Source organism: Narcine bancroftii, chromosome 5 (assembly GCF_036971445.1).
Source record: "Narcine bancroftii isolate sNarBan1 chromosome 5, sNarBan1.hap1, whole genome shotgun sequence".
Lineage (NCBI taxonomy): Eukaryota > Metazoa > Chordata > Chondrichthyes > Torpediniformes > Narcinidae > Narcine > Narcine bancroftii.
The window spans coordinates 3,160,526-3,186,127 of record NC_091473.1 but is presented as its reverse complement, the minus strand read 5'-3'; the positions used below and the strand labels follow the sequence as shown (position 1 = coordinate 3,186,127).

At 45.3% G+C, this 25,602-nt stretch overlaps 1 protein-coding gene across 2 annotated transcripts in view; it reads right to left on the bottom strand.

Moving 5' to 3' along the window:
* The window catches only part of LOC138763037 (macrophage-stimulating protein receptor-like), a 203,522-nt gene that overhangs the window by 71,266 nt on the left and 106,654 nt on the right, over positions 1-25,602 (bottom strand). For both annotated transcript variants that reach the window (XM_069936567.1, XM_069936568.1), the window contains exons 5-6: positions 6,523-6,683; positions 2,532-2,670 (exon numbers count right to left, since the gene is read on the bottom strand). In XM_069936567.1, coding sequence (XP_069792668.1) covers positions 2,532-2,670; positions 6,523-6,683 — 300 coding nt within the window. The remainder of the gene's footprint in view (positions 1-2,531; positions 2,671-6,522; positions 6,684-25,602) is intronic.

Genomic DNA, 25,602 nt, shown 5'->3' with positions numbered 1-25,602 from the left:
ATAATGTATGTTCAACACCTCACACATCACTGTGATCAATTAGCAGCAATAAGTTCTTGCAGTGTGTAGTAGATCCCAGAGATGAGATAGAGACAACCACTCAAGGGAACAATTTTTCCCCTGATATTTAGCTTAGGATTCCACTATCTAAGCAAAAACAGGCTGCTGAAGGGTACAGCAGGATGAACTGCACGTGTGGAGACAAGGCAATTTTAGCAGAGACACTGATTTCAAGTCCGATGGCGAGTCTCGATGCAGGGTCTCGTCCATCCCTTTGGCTCCATAGATGTTGCCTGACCTGCTGAGATCCCCTAGCATCTTGTTATCTGCTCCGGCTAGTGAGGTAGTGCGACGTTATTACAGAGCCCGCGACCCGGGTTCGTATCCTCCTATAAGGAGTTTGTACGTTCTCCCTGCGTCTGCATGAGTTTTCTCCGGTTGCCTCCCACCGTTCAAAATGTACCAGGGTTGTAGGGCAATTTGGCAGCACGGGCTCATGGACCAGAAAGGCCTGTTACTAAAAGAAAATTGAGTATCTCCCTCTGGCCAAACAATTGGCCACCTTTTCTAACACCTCTCTGTGTGTGTCAATGTTATTTAGTCTTCGACCAATATGAAAGAGCTCAGTTGGTTTATGTCATGGTAGTGCTATCTTTACAGCCAGTAGAGTTGTGTAGTGCAGCCCTGCCTGCTGGTGGTGCATCTGTCCTACTCCAATCTCCAAGGGAGCAAGAACTGCCTCACAACGCACCTCTGGAGGTGGGGCGGCCAGGTTCGCTTTCATTGGTTGGGAAATATCAGGGAAACTGGATGATCATTTACAGAAACAGAGACCACAACTACTTCAGCTGTAATTATATGGAGTTGGAAAGCCAGGCCAAGAAGAAATGCAATGCATCCTTTTGTCAGTCGCCTGGAGAGGGTTCAGTCAGGTCACTGCAAGATGCAAGGGCTGGCAACACAGCAGAAATACTAAGTAGCAGATGGGAAACCAACCCGGAGCTGGTCATTGAGGAATGGCAATGGGAAAGGCCAGGGAGTTTGTGTGTGGAAAGGCTCAGGGCAAGTGGAGATAAACGAATCAGATTCATTAGCTACAGAGGAGCCTACTGCAAGATGTAAGAGGCGCTTCAGGCAATTCCTGCCGCTGGCGAATCTGTCTGCCTCGCAGCAGGCAAGAAGAAATTTCATGTAACAAGACACTCTTTTATTACTATGACAATAAAATTAATCTTGAATCATGTTCCGACTGGGCACCCTCCAACCAGATGGCATTAATATTGATTTCTCTGGCTTTCATTAAGCTCCGCCCCCCCACCCCGCTTGCCTTCTCTGAGCTCTGTCTCCCTGCCTCCTTTTGCACAGACATGATAAATTCTGATCTCTCCTTTATCCTATGCAATTGCCACCTTTTGGTCAGGATTCCTCTCCCAGCCGGCGCTGTCTGAATTCTGAGACTTTCTGAGATTTCCTGCTTCTGGCTTATTCCTTGAAGAAGGGCTCAGGCCTGAAACATCGGCGATGTATCTTTGCTTTTTGTGGATACTGAAAAGACCGGCTGAGTTCCTCCACCAATTCGGTCTGTTTTTATTGTAATCACATCGTCTGCAGACTTTAATGTTTCACTCAGCACAGCTCCAAGGACCCAGATTCTTTCTGCATGGCCTCTGCATTTCACCCCGTGACCCCAAAGATTCCTACCAGATGGTCTGCCATTCCCTCCCCCATTCCCAACTGGCAATTGTCTATTGTATAGGTGGGTAGTGGGAGAATTAAAGGAGCGTTCATGGGCACACAAAAGAGAATGGGTCACAGTGAAATAAAGTGGGGGAATATGGCCGATGGGAACATAGTGGAGTCATGAACTGCCACGAGAGTCACTGTTGTGGAGGTGAAATCGTGGCACTCCCTTGGCTGAAAGACATGGAGCGCGGGGGTAGGGGGTGCAGAGGACACAGTCGCCCAGCCTCAGTGTCACGTCATTTTACTGCTAAATAAGAAACTTGCAAAGAAGGATGATTGACTGCAGAGGAATGAAATTACATTTAACACTGCAGAAGCAGACAAGCTCAAAACCCGAGAGAGAAAAAAAGCTAGCACTGGCTCAAACAGAATGTACTGTCAGCAGCTTCTAGCGGCCAAGACACATTTCAAGATTGTACGAGAATAAGGACCATACTTATTGATTATATTGAAATGGATCACAACTCTTTTTAAACACATGGGGCAACACTTTTAATACCTAAACAGTCACTATTTTAAACACTGTTGACTGAGACCAATTGGGAGAAAAAGGATACAAGTGTCCCATGCTGCTCTTTGGCACAATTGTTATTTCATTACTACTAGTGCAATGGCTTAATATTTAAAAAGACACAGCCCACAGGGGTTCATTAATTATGGCTTACAATGTCAGGTTGCATAGCTACAGTACCCTTGGAGGTACTTAAGGTGAATGGGTATATTTCATCATCAATACAGCATTTTTTTAAATCAGGTATGTTTAAGATGGCAATGCAGCAGAAACTCACCACAAACTCAAATCCAGCAATTGAGGTGGATCCAACAATGGAGAACTCTCCGCTGCGTTTGGTCTCTTGGATTGTGATGATAATCTCAGTTGAACCAATGGGCGGAGGCTCTCCGGTAATTTCCAGCTTACACACCAACCTGCCGGAAGACAGACCCCCTTTTGTTTAAACCCTCAACACAGAAGTAAATTAGGCAGAACTTTCCACACAACTTTCTGACAGGCTGAACACCCTCTATGCGCGGTTCAATTTGGAAAACAACACGATGAAAAAGAAAGTCCCGTTCCCCACCGACAATGGGCCTGCTCCAGTTCGCCTGTCAGCCAAACCAATCCAGAGACGAGGCAATAGTCCTGTTTGACAAACTTGCTAGGATTCTTTGAGGATATAATGGGTGCGGTGGATAGAGGGGAACAGGTTGATGTTGTATATTTGGATTTCCAGAAAGCGTTTGATAAGGTGCCACACGAGACTTATGAGTAAGTTACAGGAAAGTGGAGTCCGGAGAAGTATATTGGCCTGGACTGAAAATTGGTTGTCTGACAGGAGGCAGAGAGTCGGGATAAATAGGAGTTTTTCAGGTTGGCAGAGAGTGGTAAATGGGGTGCTGCAGGGGTCAGTGTTAGGCCCACAACTGTTCATCATTTACATTGATGACTTGGAGGAGGGGACAAAATGTGGTGTAGCCAAATTCGCGGATGACACCAAATTGAGTGGAAGAGCAAATTGTAATGAGGATGTGGAGAGTCTGCAGAGGGATATAGTTAAGCTGGATGAGTGGGCAAAGGTCTGGCAGATGGAGTACAATGTTAGTAAGTGTGAGGTTATCCACTTTGGCAAGAAAAATAAAAGAGCTGAATATTATTTAAAGGGTGAAAAACTACATCATGCTGTTGTGCAGAGGGACTTGGGAGTGCTTGTGTATGAATCGCAAAAAGTTAGGTTGCAGGTGCAGCAGGTTATTAAGAAGGCAAATGGAATGTTGGCCTTCATCGCTAGAGGAATTGAATTCAGGAGTAGGGAGGTAATGTTGCAACTGTGTAAGGTACTGATGAGACCGCACCTGGAGTACCGTGTCCAGTTCTGGTCTCCATATTTGAGGAAGGATATACTGGCTTTGGAGACGGTCCAGAGGAGGTTTACTAGGTTGATCCCTGGGATGAAAGATTAAATCATCTAGGATTGTATTTGCTCGAGTTCAGAAGAATGAGAGGAGATCTTATAGAAACATATAGGATTATGAAGGGTATGGATAGGATAGATGTAGGAAGGTTTTTTGAGCTGGCCGGGGAAACTAAAACAAGAGGACACGGTCTCAAGATTCGGGGGAATAGATTTAGGACAGAGATGAGGAAAAATAGTTTTTCCCAGAGAGTAGTGAATGTTTGGAATTCTCTAACCAGGGAAGTGGTTGAGGCTGCCTCATTAAACATATTTAAAATTCGGTTAGATAAATTTTTACATGATAGAGGAATTAGGGGATATGGGGAGAAGGCAGGTAGGTGGAGTTAGGTCATAAATTAGATCAGCCATGATCGTATTGAATGGCGGAGCAGGCTCGATGGGCCATTTTTGGCCTACTCCTGTTCCTACTTCCTATGTTCCTATGTTCCTCTCTGTCCTGACCCACCTAGAGAACAACCCCTCATACTTCATTGACTTCAGCTTGGCATCTGAGACCATCATACCTCAGAGGCCGGTGTATAAACTGTCCTTGCTGGAACTTAGCACCCCTCTCTGCAAATGGATCCTGAAATTCTTGATTGAAAGGCTGCAGTCTGTCTGGGTTGGCAGCAAAATCTCAAGCCCCATCACTATGAGTGCTGGCGCACCACATGGATGTGTGTTCAGTTCACTGCTATTCACACTACTAACTCACAAATGTACCGCCAGGATCAGCTCCGACCAAATCATCAGCTTGCGGATGACACAACGGTCGTTGGCCTCATCAGCCACAATGATGAGTCATCTTTCAGAGAGGAGGTTGAAAGACTTGCACTGAGGTGCAAGAACAACAACCAGAGTCTCAATGTGGACAAGACAAAGGGGATGATTGTGGATTTCAGGAGGACGAAGGTCCACTTCCCACCTCATATCACTCCGTCGCAGTGAGAGAGTGTGGAGCACAATGTTCCTTGGTGTCCAGTTAAGGGATGAACGATCCTGGACCCACAACTCTTCCTAATTAATCAGGAAGGCGCAGCAGTGCGTACATTTCTTAAGGAGGTTGAAGAGGACAACACCACCCTAACAACAATCTACAGGCGCACAATAGAGAGGGCCTGGCTGACTGTATAGTAGTGAGTTATAGTAGCTCCAAAGCATCAGATTGGAGATCAGTTCGAAAGGTGATATAACAGTGTTTAGAAGATCACTGGGGTCTCCCTTCTCTCTTTCAAAGGGATCTACAGGAGTGGTACTTAAAGTGGGCTCAGGGAATCATTGAGGACCCTTAAGATCCAGGCCGCAATATCTTTGAGGTACTAACTTCCATGGAGGAGGTGCAGGAGCATAAAATGCAGGACCTGGCAAGCTGGGAGACACTTCTTCCCCCAGGCAATGAGACTGGTAATCAATTGTAGAGGCCCATAAAGTAAGTGTGTGTGTGTGTGTGTGTGTGTGTGTGTGTGTGTGTGTGTGTGTGTGTGTGTGTGTGTGTTCGCATCTGGAGATCTGTTTCAAAAATAAAAGTATCATCACAATGGCAATAAAAGTTTACTTGAACAAGAACCACAGCCTATAACGTGAACTCTTTTTCTATTGGAGTTACTTGTAGTGGTTTTCCTTTCTGATCTTGATAAACACAAGAGCAAAGTCTAAATTCTCCTCACAGCTACTGGAAGCCAGCTTGCTCTCACCCAGACCAGATCCGCCAGTGGAATCGGTGAGATGGGGAGTAGCTCACCCAATTCCACCAAATTTAAAGATGAACTACAGACCCTTCTGACTATGGCAAGATTCCAGGCTCTGTGGAACCCGTAGCTCGGCAAAAGGTTCAGTGTGTACCTCGGTTCCTTGCAATATGCAAATGAGCTGGAGAAACTCAGCAGGTCCCATAGCACGCAGGAGTGAAGGGCGACCCATGTTTTAGACCTGAGCTCCTTATTGGGTATAAGAAAGGTACCGGTTGATGCTTGAATAAAAAGGAGGGAGGAAGGGGAGGGGGAGGAGGGAGGAAGGGGAGGGGGATGAGTATGCTAACAGCTAAGATTTCATAGTTGGATACATGTGGGGGGGGTAAAAGATTTTTAAAAAGCTGAGATGTGATGGGGAGAGGCCATCTGACACAAAGGGAAGGGCGTGGGGAGTTGGAGGGATAGGGAAAGATAGGGAGACACAGGAAGGAGTTAGTGGAAATTGGAGAAGTCGATGTTAATGCTCTGGTTGGAGTCACAGGATGGAATATGAGAAGTTGTTCCTCCAATTTGTGAGTGGCCTTGGTTGGCAGTGCATGAGGCAATGGTGTATGGAATTAAAATGGTTGGTCACTGCGAGGGTTTCTTTTTCTTCTACTTGATGAAAGGCCCAGGTCCAACATGTTAGTTACCCTTTACTTCCTAACCTGTAGAGTTTCTCCAGCACACTTGGGAATTGCGCTCGACCCCAGCATCTGTAGATTTTCTTGTTCAACCCTCATTCAATTGATTCGCTGGGTTCATCATTTGAAAATCTCCCCATGGGAGCCGTTATTGTGTGCTGGAGAAAATTCCTGACATGGGCTCAACCATGGCCTACAAGCTCAGTGAGCTCACTTTAGACACTCCACGATGGAAGTACTGGAGATCCCAGGTGATTAGAACTCCCGTGACTTTTCCTTTATTCACATTGACATAAATAAACACAAGGAATAATTGACCACATTCCTGAATCTCTGCTACCTCCACTTGCATTGCTTTCAATAGCTCCAAGGGACTTGTTGCACCTTTGTAAAGAGAACCCTGTCAAAGGGACATTGACTTTAAACAAAGAATAGAAAATTGTGAAGTCGTACCTTTTGGCATTGCTGCTCTCAGGAATAACTCGGCAAGGTCGGGTTCCCACTGTCACCACGTGAGAAGAAGGTGTTATCGCTGGGCCAGTGGGAGATTTGAAGTCCCAGCCACACAAGGTTAACTTAGTCTTCCCATTAACAGGAGCGCTTTTGGGAAGAAACTGAAATGATGGAACAGGGAGAAGATGTTAAAATCTAGCATATTGTTCAGAGTTCGGCTTCACCTTTAAATTATAAAACCTACATTCGGGGAGGTAGAAGGGCCGGGGGGAGATCAACATAGCTTTTTCCCCTTTTCAAATCCAAATTTTTTTTTGTTTATTCACAAAATGTGAGATAGGAACATAGGAAGTAGGAACAGGAGTAGGCCAAAAATGGCCCATCAAGCCTGCTCTGCCATTCAATACGATCATGGCTGATCTAATTTATGACCTAACTCCACCTACCTGCCTTCTCCCCATATCCCCTAATTCCTCTATGTAAAAATTTATCTAACCGAATTTTAAATATGTTTAATGAGGCAGCCTCAACCACTCCCCTGGTTAGAGAATTCCAAACAGTAGAACTCCGAAAATCTGGACTGCTCAGCGATTGTGTCAGTCCAGAATTTTGGATTTTCCGGATTCTCGAGCAGTACTTTTAAAATTCATATTTAGTTTTCTTTATAATTTTAAATGTAGACATACAGCACGGTAACAGGCCATTTCGGCCCATGAGTCCGTGCTCAGACACAGGAGAACGTACAAACTCCTTACAGGCAGCGCAGGATTTGAAGGACTGTCCAGTCCCGATAGTTGGCGCTGTAAAGGAGCTACGCTACGCCAAAGGAGGAATAAAGAAGAGATGAACAGGTAAATTTTGATAGGTTATTCATTAGCAAAAGATCATGCTTCATTTATCAAAACGAGCAGCTTTAAAGAAAAATAAGGTGTCTGTTTGTTGCCACAGTACATCTGTGGCGCTTCCACACGCACACATGCAGGCAAAAGCCTGCAAAATGTAAAAGGTTCTAGAGTTTGCAGAATGCCCAGATCCTCGTGTGGTCTGGATTTCTGGCATCCAGATTTTGGGGGGTTTCAACTGTACCAAACTGGCCTCATCACTATGAGTGCTATGCTGTCCTGGATGAAACCAGAAGTGTGCATTACAGACCTAGTGAATTGTCTTTATACTTTTGGGAAGGGGTGGAATCTGGCACCATAGTCACAGCCAGCATTTATTTCCCTTCCCTGACTGTTCCTTAGTGTGGTAATGACCTGCCACATACTCGTGTGATAATGATCTGCCACATACTCGTGTGGTAATGATCTGCCACATACTCGTGCGGTAATGATCTGCCACATACTAGTGCGGTAATGACCTGACACATACAAGTGTGGTAATGATCTGCCACATACTCGTGCGGTAATGATCTGCCACATACTAGTGCGGTAATGACCTGCCACATACAAGTGTGGTAATGATCTGCCACATACTCGTGCGGTAATGATCTGCCACATACTCGTGCGGTAATGATCTGCCACATACTAGTGCGGTAATGACCTGCCACATACAAGTGCGGTAATGATCTGCCACATACTCGTGCGGTAATGATCTGCCATACTAGTGCGGTAATGACCTGCCACATACAAGTGTGGTAATGATCTGCCACATACTCGTGCGGTAATGATCTGCCACATACTAGTGCGGTAATGACATGCCACATACAAGTATGGTAATGATCTGCCACATACTAGTGTGGTAATGATCTGCCACATACTAGTGCGGTAATGACCTGCCACATACAAGTGTAGTAATGATCTGCCACATACTCGTGCGGTAATGATCTGCCACATACTAGTGCGGTAATGACATGCCACATACAAGTGTGGTAATGATCTGCCACACACTCGTGCGGTAATGATCTGCCACATACTCGTGCGGTAATGACCTGCCACATACAAGTGTGGTAATGATCTGCCACATACTAGTGCTGTAATGACCTGCCACATACAAGTGTGGTAATGATCTGCCACATACTCGTGCGGTAATCATCTGCCACACACTAGTGCGGTAATGACCTGCCACATACTCGTGTGGTAATGATCTGCCACATACTAGTGTGGTAATGATCTGCCACATACTCGTGCGGTAATGATCTGCCACATACTAGTGCGGTAATGACCTGCCACATACTAGTGCGGTAATGACTTGCCACACACAAGTGTGGTAATGATCTGCCACATACTCGTGCGGTAATGATCTGCCACATACTAGAGCAGTAATGACCTGCCACAAACTAGTGTGGTAATGACCTGCCACATACTAGTGCGGTAATGATCTACCACATACTCGTGTGATAATGATCTGCCACATACTAGTGAGGTAATGATCTGCCACATACAAGTGTGGTAATGACCTGCCACATACTCGTGTGGTAATGATCTGCCATATACTCGTGTGGTAATGACCTGCCACATACTCGTGTGATAATGATCTGCCACATACTCGTGTGATAATGATCTGCCACATACTAGTGTGGTAATGACCTGCCACATACAAGTGTGGTAATGATCTGCCACATACTCGTGTGATAATGATCTGCCACATACTAGTGTGGTAATGATCTGCCACATACTCGTGTGATAATGATCTGCCACATACTAGTGTGGTAATGATCTGCCACATACTCGTGTGATAATGATCTGCCACATACTAGTGTGGTAATGATCTGCCACATACTCGTGTGATAATGATCTGCCACATACTAGTGTGGTAATGTTCTGCCACATACAAGTGTGGTAATGATCTGCCACATACTCGTGTGATAATGATCTGCCACATACTAGTGTGGTAATGATCTGCCACATACTCGTGTGATAATGATCTGCCACATACTAGTGTGGTAATGATCTGCCACATACTCGTGTGATAATGATCTGCCACATACTAGTGTGGTAATGTTCTGCCACATACAAGTGTGGTAATGATCTGCCACATACTCGTGTGATAAAGATCTGCCACATACTAGTGCGGTAATGATCTGCCACATACTCGTGTGATAATGATCTGCCACATACTCGTGTGGTAATGATCTGCCACATACTCGTGTGGTAATGACCTGCCACATACAAGTGTGGTAATGATCTGCCACATACTCGTGTGATAATGACCTGCCACATACAAGTGTGGTAATGATCTGCCACATACTAGTGTGGTAATGATCTCCCACATACTTGTGTGGTAATGATCTGCCACATACTCGTGTGATAATGATCTGCCACATACTAGTGTGGTAATGTTCCGCCACATTCTCGTGTGGTAATGTCCTGCCACATACTAGTGTGGTAATGATCTGCAACATACTCGTGTGATAATGATCTGCCACATACTCGTGTGATAATGATCTGCCACATACTAGTGTGGTAATGTTCTGCCACATTCTCGTCTGGTAATGTCCTGCCACATACTAGTGTGGTAATGATCTGCCACATACTCGTGTGATAATGATCTGCCACAAACTAGTGTGGTAATGATCTGCCACATACTCGTGTGGTAATGACCTGCCACATACAAGTGTGGTAATGTTCTGCCACATTCTCGTGTGGTAATGACCTGCCACATACTAGTGTGGTAATGACCTGCCACATACAAGTGTGGTAATGACCTGCCACATACAAGTGTGGTAATGACCTGCCACATACAAGTGTGGTAATGATCTGCCACATACTCGTGTGGTAATGACCTGCCACATACAAGTGTGGTAATGACCTGCCACATACAAGTGTGGTAAAGATCTGCCACATACTCGTGTGGTAATGACCTGCCACATACAAGTGTGGTAATGATCTGCCACATACTCGTGTGGTAATGACCTGCCACATACAAGTGTGGTAATGATCTGCCACATACTAGTGCGGTAATGATCTGCCACATACTAGTGTGGTAATGATCTGCCACATACTCGTGTGGTAATGATCTGCCACATACTAGTGTGGTAATGATCTGCCAATACTCGTGTGGTAATGACCTGCCACATACAAGTGTGGTAATGATCTGCCACATACTCGTGTGGAAATGACCTGCAACATACTCGTGTGGTAATGATCTGCCACATACTAGTGCGGTAAAAACCTGCCACATACAACTGTGGTATGATCTACCACATACTCGTGCGGTAATGATCTGCCACATAGAAGTGCGGTAATGACCTGCCACATACAAGTGTGGTAATGATCTGCCACATACTCGTGCGGTAATGATCTGCCACATACTCGTGCGGTAATGATCTGCCACATACTAGTGCGGTAATGACCTGCCACATACTCGTGCGGTAATGATCTACCACATACTCGTGCGGTAATGATCTGCCACAAACTAGTGCGGTAATGACCTGCCACATATAAGTGTGGTAATGATCTGCCACATACTCGTGTGATAATGATCTGCCACTTACTCGTGCGGTAATGATCTGCCACATACTAGTGCAGTAATGACCTGCCACATAGAAGTATGGTAATGATCTGCCACATACTAGTGTGGTAATGATCTGCCACATACTAGTGCGGTAATGACCTGCCACATACAAGTGTGGTAATGATCTACCACATACTCGTGCGGTAATGATCTACCACATACTCGTGCGGTAATGATCTGCCACATACTAGTGCGGTAATGACCTGCCACATACAAGTGTGGTAATGATCTGCCACATACTCGTGCGGTAATGATCTGCCACATACTAGTGCGGTAATGACCTGCCACATACAAGTGTGGTAATGATCTGCCACATACTCGTGCGGTAATGATCTGCCACATACTAGTGCGGTAATGACCTTCCACATACAAGTGTGGTAATGATCTGCCACATACTCGTGCGGTAATGATCTGCCACATACTAGTGCAGTAATGACCTGCCACATACAAGTGCGGTAATGATCAGCCACATACTAGTGCGGTAATGACCTGCCACATACTCGTGTGGTAATGATCTGCCACATACTAGTGTGGTAATGATCTGCCACATACTCGTGCGGTAATGATATGCCACATACTAGTGCGGTAATGACCTGCCACATACTAGTGCAGTAATGACTTGCCACATACAAGTGTAGTAATGATCTGCCACATACTCGTGCGGTAATGATCTGCCACATACTAGTGCGGTAATGACCTGCCACATATAAGTGTGGTAATGATCTGCCACATACTCGTGTGATAATGATCTGCCACATACTCGTGCGGTAATGTTCTGCCACATACTAGTGCAGTAATGACCTGCCAAATAGAAGTATGGTAATGATCTGCAACATACTAGTGTGGTAATGATCTGCCACATACTAGTGCGGTAATGACCTGCCACATACAAGTGCGGTAATGATCTGCCACATACTCGTGCGGTAATCATCTGCCACATACTAGTGCGGTAATGACCTGCCACATACAAGTGCGGTAATGATCTGCCACATACTCGTGCAATAATGATCTGCCACATACTAGTGCGTTAATGACCTGCCACATACTAGTGCGGTAATGACCTGCCACATACTCGTGTGGTAATGATCTGCCACATACTAGTGTGGTAATGATCTGCCACATACTCGTGCGGTAATGATCTGCCACATACTAGTGCGGTAATGACCTGCCACATACAAGTGTGGTAATGATCTGCTACATAATCGTGTGATAATGATCTGCCACATACTAGTGTGGTAATGATCTGCCACATACTCGTGTGGTAATGACCTGCCACATACAAGTGTGGTAATGATCTGCCACATACTCGTGTGGTAATGACCTGCCACATACAAGTGTGGTAATGATCTGCCACATACTCATGTGGTAATGATCTGCCACATACTAGTGCGGTAATGACCTGCCACATACAAGTGTGGTAATGACCTGCCACATTCCAGTGTGGTAATGACCTGCCACATTCCAGTGTGGTAATGACCTGCCACATACTCGTGTGGTAATGACCTGCCACATACTAGTGCGGTAATGATCTGCCACATACTAGTGTGGTAATGATCTGCCACATACTCGTGTGGTAATGATCTGCCACATAATAGTGCGGTAATGACATGCCACATACAAGTGTGGTAATGATCTGCCACATACTCGTGCGGTAATGATCTGCCACATACTCGTGTGGTAATGATCTGCCACATACTCGTGTGATAATGATCTGCCACATACTCGTGTGGTAATGACCTGCCACATACAAGTGTGGTAATGATCTGCCACATACTCGTGTGGTAATGACCTGCCACATACTCGTGTGGTAATGACCTGCCACATACTAGTGTGGTAATGATCTGCCATATACTCGTGTGATAATGATCTGCCACATACTAGTGTGGTAATGATCTGCCACATACTCGTGTGATAATGATCTGCCACATACTAGTGTGGTAATGATCTGCCACATACTCGTGTGGTAATGATCTGCCACATACTCTTGTGTTAATGATCTGCCACATACTAGTGTGGTAATGACCTGCCACATACAAGTGTGGTAATGATCTGCCACATACTCGTGTGGTAATGATCTGCCACATACTAGTGTGGTAATGATCTGCCACATACTCGTGTGGTAATGACCTGCCACATACTAGTGTGGTAATGACCTGCCACATACTCGTGTGGTAATGATCTGCCACATACTAGTGCGGTAATGACCTGCCACATACAAGTGTGGTAATGACCTGCCACATACAAGTGCGGTAATGATCTACCACATACTCGTGCGGTAATGATCTGCCACATACTAGTGCGGTAATGACCTGCCACATACAAGTGTGGTAATGAATTGCCACATACTCGTGTGGTAATGATCTGCCACATACTCGTGCGGTAATGATCTGCCACATACAAGTGCGGTAATGACCTGCCACATACAAGTGTGGTAATGAATTGCCACATATTTGTGTGGTAATGATCTGCCACATACTAGTGCGGTAATGACCTGCCACATACAAGTGTGGTAATGAATTGCCACATACTCGTGTGATAATGATCTGCCACATACTCGTGTGGTAATGACCTGCCACATACAAGTGTGGTAATGATCTGCCACATACTCATGTGGTAATGACCTGCCACATACTAGTGTGGTAATGATCTGCCACATACTCGTGTGATAATGATCTGCCACATACTAGTGTGGTAATGATCTGCCACATACTCGTGTGATAATGATCTGCCACATACTAGTGTGGTAATGATCTGCCACATACTCGTGTGGTAATGACCTGCCACATACTCGTGTGATAATGATCTGCCACATACTAGTGTGGTAATGACCTGCCAAATACTAGTGCGGTAATGACCTGCCACATACAAGTGTGGTAATGAATTGCCACATACTCGTGCGGTAATGATCTGCCACATACTCGTGCGGTAATGATCTGCCACATACTAGTGCGGTAATGACCTGCCACATACAAGTGTGGTAATGAATTGCCACATACTTGTGTGGTAATGATCTGCCACATACTCGTGCGGTAATGACCTGCCACATACAAGTGTGGTAATGAATTGCCACATACTCGTGTGATAATGATCTGCCACATACTCGTGTGGTAATGACCTGCCACATACAAGTGTGGTAATGATCTGCCACATACTCATGTGGTAATGACCTGCAACATACTGGTGTGGTAATGATCTGCCACATAATGGTGTGATAATGATCTGCCACATACTAGTGTGGTAATGATCTGCCACATACTCGTGTGATAATGATCTGCCACATACTCGTGTGGAAATGATCTGCCACATACACGTGTGGTAATGATCTGCCACATACTCGTGTGATAATGATCTGCCACATACTAGTGTGGTAAAGACCTGCCACATACAAGTGTGGTAATGATCTGCCACATACTCGTGTGGTAATGACCTGCCACATACTAGTGTGGTAATGATCTGCCACATACTAGTGTGGTAATGATCTGCCACATACTAGTGCGGTAATGATCTGCCACATACTAGTGTGGTAATTATCTGCCAAATACTCGTGTGGTAATGACCTGCCACATACAAGTGTGGTAATGATCTGCTACATACTCGTGTGGTAATGACCTGCCACATACAAGTGTGGTAATGATCTGCCACATACTCGTGTGGTAATGACCTGCCACATACTCGTGTGGTAATGACCTGCCATATACAAGTGTGGTAATGATCTGCCACATACTCGTGTGGTAATGACCTGCCACATACAAGTGTGGTAATGATCTGCCACATACTCGTGTGGTAATGACCTGCCACATACAAGTGTGGTAATGATCTGCCACATACTAGTGTGGTAATGATCTGCCACATACTCGTGTGGTAATGACCTGCCACATACTCGTGTGGTAATGACCTGCCATATACAAGTGTGGTAATGATCTGCCACATACTCGTGTGGTAATGACCTGCCACATACAAGTGTGGTAATGATCTGCCACATACTCGTGTGGTAATGACCTGCCACATACAAGTGTGGTAATGATCTGCCACATACTAGTGTGGTAATGATCTGCCACATACTCGTGTGGTAATGATCTGCCACATACTAGTGTGGTAATGATCTGCCACATACTAGTGTGGTAATGATCTGCCACATACTCGTGTGGTAATGACCTGCCACATACAAGTGTGGTAATGATCTGCCACATACTCGTGTGGTAATGACCTGCCACATACTAGTGTGGTAATGATCTGCCACATACCAGTGCGGTAATGACCTGCCACATACAAGTGTGGTAATGACCTGCCACATACAAGTGCGGTAATGATCTACCACATACTCGTGCGGTAATGATCTGCCACATACTAGTGCGGTAATGACCTGCCACATACAAGTGTGGTAATGAATTGCCACATACTCGTGTGGTAATGATCTGCCACATACTCGTGCGGTAATGATCTGCCACATACTAGTGCGGTAATGACCTGCCACATACAAGTGTGGTAATGAATTGCCACATACTTGTGTGGTAATGATCTGCCACATACTAGTGCGGTAATGACCTGCCACATACAAGTGTGGTAATGATCTACCAAATACTCGTGCGGTAATGATCTGCCACATACTAGTGCGGTAATGACCTGCCACATACAAGTGTGGTAATGAATTGCCACGTACTCGTGTGATAATGATCTGCCACATACTCGTGTGGTAATGACCTGCCACATACAAGTGTGGTAATGATCTGCCACATACTCGTGTGGTAATGACCTGCCACATACTAGTGTGGTAATTATCTGCCACATACTCGTGTGATAATGATCTGCCACATACTAGTGTGGTAATGATCTGCCACATACTCGTGTGATAATGATCTGCCACATACTAGTGTGGTAATGATCTGCCACATACTCGTGTGGTAATGACCTGCCACATACTAGTGTGGTAATGATCTGCCACATACTCGTGTGATAATGATCTGCCACATACTAGTGTGGTAATGATCTGCCACATACTAGTGTGGTAATGATCTGCCACATACTCGTGTGATAATGATCTGCCACATACTCGTGTGGTAATGACCTGCCATATACAAGTGTGGTAATGATCTGCCACATACTCGTGTGGTAATGACCTGCCACATACAAGTGTGGTAATGACCTGCCACATACAAGTGTGGTAATCATCTGCCACATACTCGTGTGGTAATGACCTGCCACATACTAGTGTGGTAATGATCTGCCACATACTAGTGTGGTAATGATCTGCCACATACTAGTGCGGTAATGATCTGCCACATACTATTGTGGTAATGATCTGCCACATACTCGTGTGGTAATGACCTGCCACATACAAGTGTGGTAATGATCTGCTACATAATCGTGTGGTAATGACCTGCCACATACAAGTGTGGTAATGATCTGCCACATACTCGTGTGGTAATGACCTGCCACATACTCGTGTGGTAATGATCTGCCACATACTAGTGCGGTAATGACCTGCCACATACTAGTGCGGTAATGACTTGCCACACACAAGTGTGGTAATGATCTGCCACAAACTCGTGCGGTAATGATCTGCCACATACAAGTGTGGTAATGATCTGCCACATACTCGTGTGGTAATGACCTGCCACATACAAGTGTGGTAAATGCCACATACTAGTGTGGTAATGATCTGCCACATACTCGTGTGGTAATGATCTGCCACATACTCGTGTGGTAATGATCTGCCACATACTAGTGTGGTAATGATCTGCCACATACTAGTGTGGTAATGATCTGCCACATACTCGTGTGGTAATGACATGCCACATACAAGTGTGGTAATGATCTGCCACATACTCGTGTGGTAATGACCTGCCACATACTAGTGTGGTAATGATCTGCCACATACTCGTGTGGTAATGATCTGCCACATACTAGTGCGGTAATGACCTGCCACATACAAGTGAGGTAATGACCTGCCACATACAAGTGCGGTAATGATCTACCACATACTCGTGCGGTAATGATCTGCCACATACTAGTGCGGTAATGACCTGCCACATACAAGTGTGGTAATGAATTGCCACATACTCGTGTGGTAATGATCTGCCACATACTCGTGCGGTAATGATCTGCCACATACTAGTGCGGTAATGACCTGCCACATACAAGTGTGGTAATGAATTGCCACATACTTGTGTGGTAATGATCTGCCACATACTAGTGCGGTAATGACCTGCCACATACAAGTGTGGTAATGATCTACCACATACTCGTGCGGTAATGATCTGCCACATACTAGTGCGGTAATGACCTGCCACATACAAGTGTGGTAATGAATTGCCACATACTCGTGTGGTAATGATCTGCCACATACTCGTGTGGTAATGATCTGCCACATACAAGTGTGGTAATGATCTACCACATACTAGTGCGGTAATGACCTGCTACATACAAGTGTGATAATGATATGCCACATACTCGTGCGGTAATGATCTGCCACATACTAGTGCGGTAATGACCTGCCACATACAAGTGTGGTAATGATCTGCCACATACTCGTGCGGTAATGATCTGCCACATACTAGTGCAGTAATGACCTGCCACATACAAGTGTGGTAATGACCTGCCACATACTAGTGTGGTAATGACCTGCCACATACTCGTGTGGTAATGATCTGCCACATACTAGTGTGGTAATAATCTGCCATATACAAGTGTGGTAATGATCTGCCACATACTCGTGTGGTAATGACCTGCCACATACAAGTGTGGTAATGATCTGCCACATACTCGTGTGGTAATGACCTGCCACATACAAGTGTGGTAATGACCTGCCACATACAAGTGTGGTAATGATCTGCCACATACTCGTGTGGTAATGACCTGCCACATACAAGTGTGGTAATGATCTGCCACATACTCGTGTGGTAATGACCTGCCACATACAAGTGTGGTAATGATCTGCCACATACTAGTGCGGTAATGATCTGCCACATACCAGTGTGGTAATGATCTGCCACATACTCGTGTGGTAATGATCTGCCACATACTAGTGTGGTAATGATCTGCCAATACTCGTGTGGTAATGACCTGCCACATACAAGTGTGGTAATGATCTGCCACATACTCGTGTGGAAATGACCTGCAACATACTCGTGTGGTAATGATCTGCCACATACTAGTGCGGTAAAAACCTGCCACATACAACTGTGGTATGATCTACCACATACTCGTGCGGTAATGATCTGCCACATACAAGTGCGGTAATGACCTGCCACATACAAGTGTGGTAATGATCTGCCACATACTCGTGCGGTAATGATCTGCCACATACTCGTGCGGTAATGATCTGCCACATACTCGTGCGGTAATGATCTGCCACATACTAGTGCGGTAATGACCTGCCACATACTCGTGCGGTAATGATCTACCACATACTCGTGCGGTAATGATCTGCCACAAACTAGTGCGGTAATGACCTGCCACATATAAGTGTGGTAATGATCTGCCACATACTCGTGTGATAATGATCTGCCACATACTCGTGCGGTAATGATATGCCACATACTCGTGCAGTAATGACCTGCCACATAGAAGTATGGTAATGATCTGCCACATACTAGTGTGGTAATGATCTGCCACATACTAGTGCGGTAATGACCTGCCACATACAAGTGTGGTAATGATCTGCCACATACTAGTGTGGTAATGATCTGCCACATACTCGTGTGGTAATGATCTGCCACATACTCTTGTGTTAATGATCTGCCACATACTAGTGTGGTAATGACCTGCCACATACAAGTGTGGTAATGATCTGCCACATACTCGTGTGGTAATGATCTGCCACATACTAGTGTGGTAATGATCTGCCACATACTCGTGTGGTAATGACCTGCCACATACTAGTGTGGTAATGACCTGCCACATACTCGTGTGGTAATGATCTGCCACATACTAGTGCGGTAATGACCTGCCACATACAAGTGTGGTAATGACCTGCCACATACAAGTGCGGTAATGATCTACCACATACTCGTGCGGTAATGATCTGCCACATACTAGTGCGGTAATGACCTGCCACATACAAGTGTGGTAATGAATTGCCACATACTCGTGTGGTAATGATCTGCCACATACTCGTGCGGTAATGATCTGCCACATACAAGTGCGGTAATGACCTGCCACATACAAGTGTGGTAATGAATTGCCACATATTTGTGTGGTAATGATCTGCCACATACTAGTGCGGTAATGACCTGCCACATACAAGTGTGGTAATGAATTGCCACATACTCGTGTGATAATGATCTGCCACATACTCGTGTGGTAATGACCTGCCACATACAAGTGTGGTAATGATCTGCCACATACTCATGTGGTAATGACCTGCCACATACTAGTGTGGTAATGATCTGCCACATACTCGTGTGATAATGATCTGCCACATACTAGTGTGGTAATGATCTGCCACATACTCGTGTGATAATGATCTGCCACATACTAGTGTGGTAATGATCTGCCACATACTCGTGTGGTAATGACCTGCCACATACTCGTGTGATAATGATCTGCCACATACTAGTGTGGTAATGACCTGCCAAATACTAGTGCGGTAATGACCTGCCACATACAAGTGTGGTAATGAATTGCCACATACTCGTGCGGTAATGATCTGCCACATACTCGTGCGGTAATGATCTGCCACATACTAGTGCGGTAATGACCTGCCACATACAAGTGTGGTAATGAATTGCCACATACTTGTGTGGTAATGATCTGCCACATACTCGTGCGGTAATGACCTGCCACATACAAGTGTGGTAATGAATTGCCACATACTCGTGTGATAATGATCTGCCACATACTCGTGTGGTAATGACCTGCCACATACAAGTGTGGTAATGATCTGCCACATACTCATGTGGTAATGACCTGCAACATACTGGTGTGGTAATGATCTGCCACATAATGGTGTGATAATGATCTGCCACATACTAGTGTGGTAATGATCTGCCACATACTCGTGTGATAATGATCTGCCACATACTCGTGTGGAAATGATCTGCCACATACACGTGTGGTAATGATCTGCCACATACTCGTGTGATAATGATCTGCCACATACTAGTGTGGTAAAGACCTGCCACATACAAGTGTGGTAATGATCTGCCACATACTCGTGTGGTAATGACCTGCCACATACTAGTGTGGTAATGATCTGCCACATACTAGTGTGGTAATGATCTGCCACATACTAGTGCGGTAATGATCTGCCACATACTAGTGTGGTAATTATCTGCCAAATACTCGTGTGGTAATGACCTGCCACATACAAGTGTGGTAATGATCTGCTACATACTCGTGTGGTAATGACCTGCCACATACAAGTGTGGTAATGATCTGCCACATACTCGTGTGGTAATGACCTGCCACATACTCGTGTGGTAATGACCTGCCATATACAAGTGTGGTAATGATCTGCCACATACTCGTGTGGTAATGACCTGCCACATACAAGTGTGGTAATGATCTGCCACATACTCGTGTGGTAATGACCTGCCACATACAAGTGTGGTAATGATCTGCCACATACTAGTGTGGTAATGATCTGCCACATACTCGTGTGGTAATGACCTGCCACATACTCGTGTGGTAATGACCTGCCATATACAAGTGTGGTAATGATCTGCCACATACTCGTGTGGTAATGACCTGCCACATACAAGTGTGGTAATGATCTGCCACATACTCGTGTGGTAATGACCTGCCACATACAAGTGTGGTAATGATCTGCCACATACTAGTGTGGTAATGATCTGCCACATACTCGTGTGGTAATGATCTGCCACATACTAGTGTGGTAATGATCTGCCACATACTAGTGTGGTAATGATCTGCCACATACTCGTGTGGTAATGACCTGCCACATACAAGTGTGGTAATGATCTGCCACATACTCGTGTGGTAATGACCTGCCACATACTAGTGTGGTAATGATCTGCCACATACCAGTGCGGTAATGACCTGCCACATACAAGTGTGGTAATGACCTGCCACATACAAGTGCGGTAATGATCTACCACATACTCGTGCGGTAATGATCTGCCACATACTAGTGCGGTAATGACCTGCCACATACAAGTGTGGTAATGAATTGCCACATACTCGTGTGGTAATGATCTGCCACATACTCGTGCGGTAATGATCTGCCACATACTAGTGCGGTAATGACCTGCCACATACAAGTGTGGTAATGAATTGCCACATACTTGTGTGGTAATGATCTGCCACATACTAGTGCGGTAATGACCTGCCACATACAAGTGTGGTAATGATCTACCAAATACTCGTGCGGTAATGATCTGCCACATACTAGTGCGGTAATGACCTGCCACATACAAGTGTGGTAATGAATTGCCACGTACTCGTGTGATAATGATCTGCCACATACTCGTGTGGTAATGACCTGCCACATACAAGTGTGGTAATGATCTGCCACATACTCGTGTGGTAATGACCTGCCACATACTAGTGTGGTAATTATCTGCCACATACTCGTGTGATAATGATCTGCCACATACTAGTGTGGTAATGATCTGCCACATACTCGTGTGATAATGATCTGCCACATACTAGTGTGGTAATGATCTGCCACATACTCGTGTGGTAATGACCTGCCACATACTAGTGTGGTAATGATCTGCCACATACTCGTGTGATAATGATCTGCCACATACTAGTGTGGTAATGATCTGCCACATACTAGTGTGGTAATGATCTGCCACATACTCGTGTGATAATGATCTGCCACATACTCGTGTGGTAATGACCTGCCATATACAAGTGTGGTAATGATCTGCCACATACTCGTGTGGTAATGACCTGCCACATACAAGTGTGGTAATGACCTGCCACATACAAGTGTGGTAATCATCTGCCACATACTCGTGTGGTAATGACCTGCCACATACTAGTGTGGTAATGATCTGCCACATACTAGTGTGGTAATGATCTGCCACATACTAGTGCGGTAATGATCTGCCACATACTATTGTGGTAATGATCTGCCACATACTCGTGTGGTAATGACCTGCCACATACAAGTGTGGTAATGATCTGCTACATAATCGTGTGGTAATGACCTGCCACATACAAGTGTGGTAATGATCTGCCACATACTCGTGTGGTAATGACCTGCCACATACTCGTGTGGTAATGATCTGCCACATACTAGTGCGGTAATGACCTGCCACATACTAGTGCGGTAATGACTTGCCACACACAAGTGTGGTAATGATCTGCCACAAACTCGTGCGGTAATGATCTGCCACATACAAGTGTGGTAATGATCTGCCACATACTCGTGTGGTAATGACCTGCCACATACAAGTGTGGTAAATGCCACATACTAGTGTGGTAATGATCTGCCACATACTCGTGTGGTAATGATCTGCCACATACTCGTGTGGTAATGATCTGCCACATACTAGTGTGGTAATGATCTGCCACATACTAGTGTGGTAATGATCTGCCACATACTCGTGTGGTAATGACATGCCACATACAAGTGTGGTAATGATCTGCCACATACTCGTGTGGTAATGACCTGCCACATACTAGTGTGGTAATGATCTGCCACATACTCGTGTGGTAATGATCTGCCACATACTAGTGCGGTAATGACCTGCCACATACAAGTGAGGTAATGACCTGCCACATACAAGTGCGGTAATGATCTACCACATACTCGTGCGGTAATGATCTGCCACATACTAGTGCGGTAATGACCTGCCACATACAAGTGTGGTAATGAATTGCCACATACTCGTGTGGTAATGATCTGCCACATACTCGTGCGGTAATGATCTGCCACATACTAGTGCGGTAATGACCTGCCACATACAAGTGTGGTAATGAATTGCCACATACTTGTGTGGTAATGATCTGCCACATACTAGTGCGGTAATGACCTGCCACATACAAGTGTGGTAATGATCTACCACATACTCGTGCGGTAATGATCTGCCACATACTAGTGCGGTAATGACCTGCCACATACAAGTGTGGTAATGAATTGCCACATACTCGTGTGGTAATGATCTGCCACATACTCGTGTGGTAATGATCTGCCACATACAAGTGTGGTAATGATCTACCACATACTAGTGCGGTAATGACCTGCTACATACAAGTGTGATAATGATATGCCACATACTCGTGCGGTAATGATCTGCCACATACTAGTGCGGTAATGACCTGCCACATACAAGTGTGGTAATGATCTGCCACATACTCGTGCGGTAATGATCTGCCACATACTAGTGCAGTAATGACCTGCCACATACAAGTGTGGTAATGACCTGCCACATACTAGTGTGGTAATGACCTGCCACATACTCGTGTGGTAATGATCTGCCACATACTAGTGTGGTAATAATCTGCCATATACAAGTGTGGTAATGATCTGCCACATACTCGTGTGGTAATGACCTGCCACATACAAGTGTGGTAATGATCTGCCACATACTCGTGTGGTAATGACCTGCCACATACAAGTGTGGTAATGACCTGCCACATACAAGTGTGGTAATGATCTGCCACATACTCGTGTGGTAATGACCTGCCACATACAAGTGTGGTAATGATCTGCCACATACTCGTGTGGTAATGACCTGCCACATACAAGTGTGGTAATGATCTGCCACATACTAGTGCGGTAATGATCTGCCACATACCAGTGTGGTAATGATCTGCCACATACTCGTGTGGTAATGATCTGCCACATACTAGTGTGGTAATGATCTGCCAATACTCGTGTGGTAATGACCTGCCACATACAAGTGTGGTAATGATCTGCCACATACTCGTGTGGAAATGACCTGCAACATACTCGTGTGGTAATGATCTGCCACATACTAGTGCGGTAAAAACCTGCCACATACAACTGTGGTATGATCTACCACATACTCGTGCGGTAATGATCTGCCACATACAAGTGCGGTAATGACCTGCCACATACAAGTGTGGTAATGATCTGCCACATACTCGTGCGGTAATGATCTGCCACATACTCGTGCGGTAATGATCTGCCACATACTCGTGCGGTAATGATCTGCCACATACTAGTGCGGTAATGACCTGCCACATACTCGTGCGGTAATGATCTACCACATACTCGTGCGGTAATGATCTGCCACAAACTAGTGCGGTAATGACCTGCCACATATAAGTGTGGTAATGATCTGCCACATACTCGTGTGATAATGATCTGCCACATACTCGTGCGGTAATGATATGCCACATACTCGTGCAGTAATGACCTGCCACATAGAAGTATGGTAATGATCTGCCACATACTAGTGTGGTAATGATCTGCCACATACTAGTGCGGTAATGACCTGCCACATACAAGTGTGGTAATGATCTACCACATACTCGTGCGGTAATGATCTACCACATACTCGTGCGGTAATGATCTGCCACATACTAGTGCGGTAATGACCTGCCACATACAAGTGTGGTAATGATCTGCCACATACTCGTGCGGTAATGATCTGCCACATAGTAGTGCGGTAATGACCTGCCACATACAAGTGTGGTAATGATCTGCCACATACTCGTGCGGTAATGATCTGCCACATACTAGTGCGGTAATGACCTTCCACATACAAGTGTGGTAATGATCTGCCACATACTCGTGCGGTAATGATCTGCCACATACTAGTGCAGTAATGACCTGCCACATACAAGTGCGGTAATGATCAGCCACATACTAGTGCAGTAATGACCTGCCACATACTCGTGTGGTAATGATCTGCCACATACTAGTGTGGTAATGATCTGCCACATACTCGTGCGGTAATGATCTGCCACATACTAGTGCAGTAATGACCTGCCACATACTAGTGCGGTAATGACTTACCACATACAAGTGTAGTAATGATCTGCCACATACTCATGCGGTAATGATCTGACACATACTAGTGCGGTAATGACCTGCCACATATAAGTGTGGTAATGATCTGCCACATACTCGTGTGATTATGATCTGCCACTTACTCGTGCGGTAATGATCTGCCACGTACTAGTGCAGTAATGACCTGCCACATAGAAGTATGGTAATGATCTGCCACATACTAGTGTGGTAATGATCTGCCACATACTAGTGCGGTAATGACCTGCCACATACAAGTGCGGTAATGATCTACCACATACTCGTGCGGTAATGATCTGCCACATACTAGTGCGGTAATGACCTGCCACATACAAGTGTGGTAATGATCTGCCACATACTCGTGTGATAATGATCTGCCACATACTAGTGTGGTAATGATCTGCCACATACTCGTGTGGTAATGACCTGCCACATACTCGTGTGATAATGATCTGCCACATACTCGTGCGGTAATGATCTGCCACATACTAGTGCGGTAATGACCTGCCACATACAAGTGTGGTAATGAATTGCCACATACTTGTGTGGTAATGATCTGCCACATACTCGTGCGGTAATGACCTGCCACATACAAGTGTGGTAATGAATTGCCACATACTCGTGTGATAATGATCTGCCACATACTCGTGTGGTAATGACCTGCCACATACAAGTGTGGTAATGATCTGCCACATACTCATGTGGTAATGACGTGC